At 32.2% G+C, this 6,209-nt stretch overlaps 1 protein-coding gene across 2 annotated transcripts; it reads left to right on the forward strand.

Moving 5' to 3' along the window:
- The first annotated feature begins 3,195 nt into the window (after positions 1 to 3,195).
- LOC138936609 (cytochrome P450 9e2-like) lies at positions 3,196 to 5,790 on the forward strand. Of its 2 annotated transcripts, XM_070302156.1 has the most exons (2): positions 3,413 to 3,492; positions 3,666 to 5,790. In XM_070302156.1, exon 2 carries the CDS (start codon positions 3,702 to 3,704, stop codon positions 4,884 to 4,886), a length of 1,185 nt encoding a protein of 394 aa, XP_070158257.1. In that variant the 5' UTR covers positions 3,413 to 3,492; positions 3,666 to 3,701; the 3' UTR covers positions 4,887 to 5,790. The 2 variants fall into 2 exon arrangements, with proteins under 2 accessions (XP_070158256.1, XP_070158257.1); XM_070302155.1 differs by having other exon boundaries at positions 3,196 to 5,790.
- The last annotated feature ends 419 nt before the right edge of the window (positions 5,791 to 6,209 follow it).

A 6,209-nucleotide genomic window follows, 5' to 3' on the forward strand; every position in this document is an offset into this window, starting at 1 on the left:
AACATGTATTGCAATACTCTAATATATGATATAATAAATTTAATTTTTGTTTGCTAGAGGAAATATAACATTTTGTTTATATCTACTATTGTACAAAAAAAATGTTTACTATTGTACAAAAAAAAATTTTTAATTTAATATTACATTGCGCTAATATTGTGAAAAAACTATTGTGAAGAACTATTGTGATGAACTATTGTGATGAAACATATTGTGAAGAAAGCAATAAATAATAAATTACAATAAATCTTTGCATTTTGTATTTTTCCATTGTCTTTTATGTAAGTGCTAAATCAATATTACATATTTATCTTCTAGCAATATAACAAAAATGATTTTTAAATATATAACCATAATATAACAATGTTACATTATAATGTTATATTAATGAATGGGAAATTACAAGAAACTGGTATCTTACCGGTAACATTTTTGTAATATTACCAGTAACATACAATTACATTACAATTATATAACAATTATATAACAGTGTTTACTGGGATACTGGTAATTTATTCTCTGTTCAATGTTATGTCTGATACCTTTGTACCACATCTGTTCTATCCCGACAACTTGCAGAGGAACTTTGCGTGGAGTTCTGAGAAGGGTTTTATATGATTTGGGAAGAAAATGTAAAATGGGTCTAAATAATTTCAAAATATCATCTACTTTTCTTTTAGATATGTTATAGAGTCCCCAATTTCTGAGTCCTGTCAAAATATATGTCTTTATCTCTTTTTCATTTTGAAAAATATGAGTTACAGTCTCATTTTCAAATTCATTGCAATAAATGTTTTTATGGTTGTCATCACTGATCCATGCGTCATTATTGTCAACACTGCTATCATACTGAATGTTATCATTAATGGATATTTCATCATTAATATTCATAGAATACTGTTGTGGACCGACATGAATGCCATCATTGGAAGAATCAGGCATTGAAAAGGTCGTTTCAGCTTCATTAAATTTAAGCTTCTGATATGCATCAAACTCAAGTTCCTGATGTACAATATCCTTTGCCTTTGAACGGATAAAAGCTTCGTGAATTCTATTTTGCGCTCTGATTTTATACTTGCGAGGAACTTTCTTTTTTGAAAAAGATGACTGCAAGGATACATGAAACATGAGTATGATTGTCATTGGACAAAACATTCAGAAGAACATATAAGATACACACAAAATTAATTGTTTTAGCTGCTATAAGAATATATACTGTAAGATAATCATAAATCTAATCTTGAAAACATCATAAATATTAAATGAACTTACTGGTTTCATGATAATAGCTTCACTCAGAGAGATTATAATCACATGTACGAGATGTGAAGACTTTTCGCACTTTTCTCATTTTCTTGAAGTATTTCACCAGTTGTTCAAAATGCCTTATTAAAACTACGCACATTGAAACAATGCACTTGGACGCGGATATAACGATGAACTGCGCGAAAGACGCTGCGCTGCTGCGCATGCGCACTTCATTATGAGGATCATTCTTATCATAATATAGTATCATTTTTGTTAAGAAGAACATTTTATATATATATACCACCGTATTTAAGTCCTAATATACAATTATGAGTATCGAAAATAATCTACGTTCGAATTATTGCGAACCAATCCAAACAGCATCTCTAAATTTCAAAATTATAATTTGATCAATTTTTGTCATGATTAAAATATGCCCCAGACAGCACAAGGATGTCCTTAGGACGTCCAAAGGGCATCCAGGACATACATGTAGGATATCCTGAGGATATCCCATTGTAATCCTCAGATCTCCTCTGGATGTCCTGAGGAAGAGTAAATGATAGCCGTATATTAACCTCTGGAGAATCCAGGGAGATCCTGTGGAACATCCTAAGGATTTTTATAGGATATGTTAGAGATATATTTCGTATGTTTCAAGGAGCAAATTTTAAAATTTAAATATAAATTAAAATTATGTTCTGTTATTTACTGCCAATATTAAAAATCTAATATTAAAAATAGTTCACCGTTCTTTAATATTTGAGGCTTTCGTGCTATACATGAATATTTTAGGTTTAGCTCCCGGATTTGAGTAGTGTAATATTTTCTAAACAATCCAATATCTGAATTCCCTATGTTGGGATTGCATCAGAAATTGAACTGATAGAAAATAATTACATTTGTAATTTCCTGTCAGTTGCTCTTTGCAAGCTTTATATAATTCTCATGACCAAATCTAAATACGAATTCGCGTGTCGCATAGCGGTAAACCAACGAACTAGCGGTTGAATACTATTGTTTGTAAAGTTTTTGGAATGTTGCGAACAGTAACATTTCTCATGAAATATTAAATAAATAATAATTTTGGATATATGAAAATGTGCGCATCAAATTTAATTATTAATATTAAACGAAATTAATGTTAACAATTAATTGCACATATATATGTCCTCTGGAAATCCAAAAGATATCCAATATAATAGACAGGGCAGATATATCCTACAGACATCCAGGGGTTATCCAGTGGACATTTATAGGACATTAATACTTATTATAATACTTAAGATTTCTAAATTATATTAAATAGCCGACACAACTAAAAATAATTATGTATGCATATTAAATTTTTATAAATATATTTATAATAATATCTTAAAATATCCTACAAATATCCTGAACCGTCCTGGACATATTCAGGATGATCCTGAGGATGTTTTGTGCTGTCTGGGATGACTTTTGATAGTCATTATGATCATTCTGATATTATTGTGATTTTTTGTTCTGCTTGAGTATACGCTCAGCAGGTGGCAAAACAGAACAGACATACGATATACTATCTTTTTCTCTCATCAGATATAGCCATAAACATCGTCAATCTGCAGACTCATATGATATATTGACAAAAATTTTACTTTGACGATATGAAGTGAATATTAATATATGACCACAAATACGTTTTATAAGATTTTTTCTGTCTTTATTATGATGTTACATATACATATTGCGTTAACATTTACTTAAAAGTTTATTAGTTGTTTATCAGATGTCAAAAAGTGATTTAGAGCCCAAAGAGTGTTTCATAAACAATGCACTCCTATTATGTGAATACTAAATTTTAATAGTGTCTAAAAAATTTAATGACACAAAATTATATGGCATCTAATTCATATATATATCCGATCTCACGTTTCTCCTTGAAATATTATCGATGTCGATGCAGTAATCTATAGCATCTCGAGTTGAAGACTACGTAGGTAAATCGTATCAAGTTTTACGTTCGTTTACTGGTTCGTGAATAAATTCCAAATAAGATGAAATCTTCAAATAATATTGGAGTGAATATGGAATACTGGTGGATACTATTGTCGACGACGATTGTCGGAACTCTTGGAGCTATCCATTATCTCTGCAGAAATTACAATTTCTTTCAAAGACGCGGTGTCATCTACATCCCGCCTGTTCCAATATTGGGCGCTATGATGCCAGTCATATTTCGTCGAATATCATTTGCCGATTTTATCCGTAAGTTATATAATTTCAATCCGGATGCAAAATACTATGGATTTTACGCTACAACAAATCCGGTCATTTTGCTTCGCGATTTGGAACTTATTAAAGCCGTTCTTGTTAAAAATTTTGAGGCGTTTCCCGATCGTCCCAGTTTTATCGATTCGAATGAATTTTTGGTTACGCAGAATTTATTTTCTCTTCACGGAGAAAAATGGCGGAACATGAGAAATCTGTTGAGTTCCTGCTTTACGTCCGGTAAGATAAAGACCATGTTCGCATTGATGTCAGAATGTGCTGTGAATTTTACTAACTCTCTATCAACTTTGCTAACGAATAATAACGGTAGTGTTGATATGAAAGACCACTTCACGAAATATACGAACGATGTTATCGCCATATGCGTTTACGGAATCAAAGTCGATTCTATGAAGGATTCGACAAACAAGTTCTATGCTTACGGCAAAGACATCTCAGAGACTAACATCACAAAGCTTGTTTTTTTTCGAACCTTTCCCAGACTCTGGCGAATTCTCAATTTAAAGTTAATAAACAAACGTATATCGAACTTTTTCGAAAACATTATAAGAGTCACGCTCGCCGCACGTGATGTCGAACATGTTGTACATTCGGATATGATACAATTGATGATGAACATCAGGGACAAAGAGGGTCGAAGAAAGTTGAATATCGACGAAATAGCCGCGCAAATATTCTTCTTTTTCCTTGGCGGTTTTGAGACCAGCTCAACTACGTTATCTTTCGCAGCTTATGAAATTGCAACTAATCCGAAAGTTCAGACTAGACTGCGACAAGAGATTGACAAAATTCTGGAAGAATCGAATTCCGGAGAAGTGACCTATGAAACTATTAATCGTCTCGAATATCTAGACGCAGTCGTAAACGAAGTTCTCAGATTTTATCCACCGACTTTCTTGGAAAGAGTATGCGACAAGAGTTATGAATTACCACCTGCATTACCGGGCGAGAAGCCCTTTGTCATGAAGAAGGGCACGATTTGTTGGATCCCAGTTTTCGCGATCCATCGTGATGAGAAGTACTACGAAGATCCGGATAGATTTTATCCAGAAAGATTTTTGAACAATAAGACGTATCATAACTCGTTTCGCTACATGTCTTTTGGATTAGGACCAAGGATGTGCCTAGGCAATAGGTTCGCTATACTGAAAATCAAGCTCTTGCTGTTTTATCTGTTAGCGCGATGCGAACTGAAACCGTGCGCGAAAACCATAATACCGTTGAGATTTAGCAAGAAAGACCTGTTAATGAAGCCGGAAGGTGGATTCTGGTTGAATGTTCAGCGTAGAGACAATAATACATATCCTACATCCAAGGCAAGGTCGTGTGATGAGTCCGCTACTGTTCAAGAGAGGAAGGAATTGACATAAGTGAGGAGGTGAGAAATAGGGACAGGGAAGTGCAGAGACAATTAGAGGATAATAAAATTACGGAAGCTAGATATAATAAGAAATACAAGGATTTGGAAATAAGGTTGGAAGGGCCAATGTATTTAAGGGAAGGAAATGAGGATTTAGGAAATTTAGGTGACAGCGTAAGGGCTTTATTAAGATTAAGGTGCGGAAACATGGAGGATAGAAATAAATATTGGTTAGGGGAGGAAGCGTATGCCTGTGTATTCTGCGGTGTAGGCGAGGATTGTATAAGTCATTATTTTATTTTAAAGATTGTGATGAAAGATTGTGATGTAACTAAAAGATAGTTTATAGAAATAGGTAAGGAAGAGAATGAAGTAGAGGAAAAATTGTGGAACGATGTGTTAGATGATGCGAAAGGAAGGTTATTAAGGAAAATTTGGAAGGAGAAGGAGAAGGTTATAAGAAAAATAGGAATATAAGGTAGTTATAAGTAGTTGTGAGTAGATGTGAGTTATAGGTATTGTGTAAACCAAGTCCACTTCTTGGCGTTAAGCTGAAGTTAAATAAAGACTTATTATTATATACATATCCTACATCCATATAGAAAAGAATTCTGGAATTGAATAAGATTTCAATCAAGTTCCTTTGAAAAATCAATAAAAATTTAAATCAGAAGTACAATAGTTAAATACAAAAAAGAAATAATGCGTATCGTATAATGAGCTCTCAAAGGTGACAAGAAATGGAAATCTAGAATCTGAGAACTCTATGCAAAAAGATGAAAACTGAAACAACACGTATTACATTATTTATACATTTATATTAGATTTTTATATTTATCAAATACATGCTTGTTTTTTTCTAGAATACAATATATTTATTTTCGGTAATTATTTAATCGGTAATTATATATTTATTTTCGGTAATGTTATAGTACATATTATATATATAATTTTTTATATGGTTTTTTGGTGTTTTAGACTCATAAGAACTTATTCGGTAAATCAATTCTTTAACCAGTTCACTGGTAATGACTCATATATGGACAACATGAATAACTCTGTCAATTTTCAACGGATTTGCATTAAACTTGATACACCTATGTTTTTTAGATCGTTGACTAATACGAAATTATTTACTCTTACCAGTTTTGGCACAAAACGTTGATTTCGGATTCAGTGAACTGGTTAAGATATCATGTGTTCTTTTTTTACACAAAGCATGATTTAATTCTCGCGAAGCTGTGTTATAGAGAAATAAAAATATATATTTCTACCCTATTTTTTCATTATTTTCGAAAGATATAAAATTATATATTCCTTTTTATACAAATAT

This window comes from Polyergus mexicanus, unplaced genomic scaffold (genome assembly GCF_030449975.1).
Source record: "Polyergus mexicanus isolate NDT 795.1 unplaced genomic scaffold, iyPolMexi1.0 SCAF_9, whole genome shotgun sequence".
Classification (NCBI taxonomy): domain Eukaryota; kingdom Metazoa; phylum Arthropoda; class Insecta; order Hymenoptera; family Formicidae; genus Polyergus; species Polyergus mexicanus.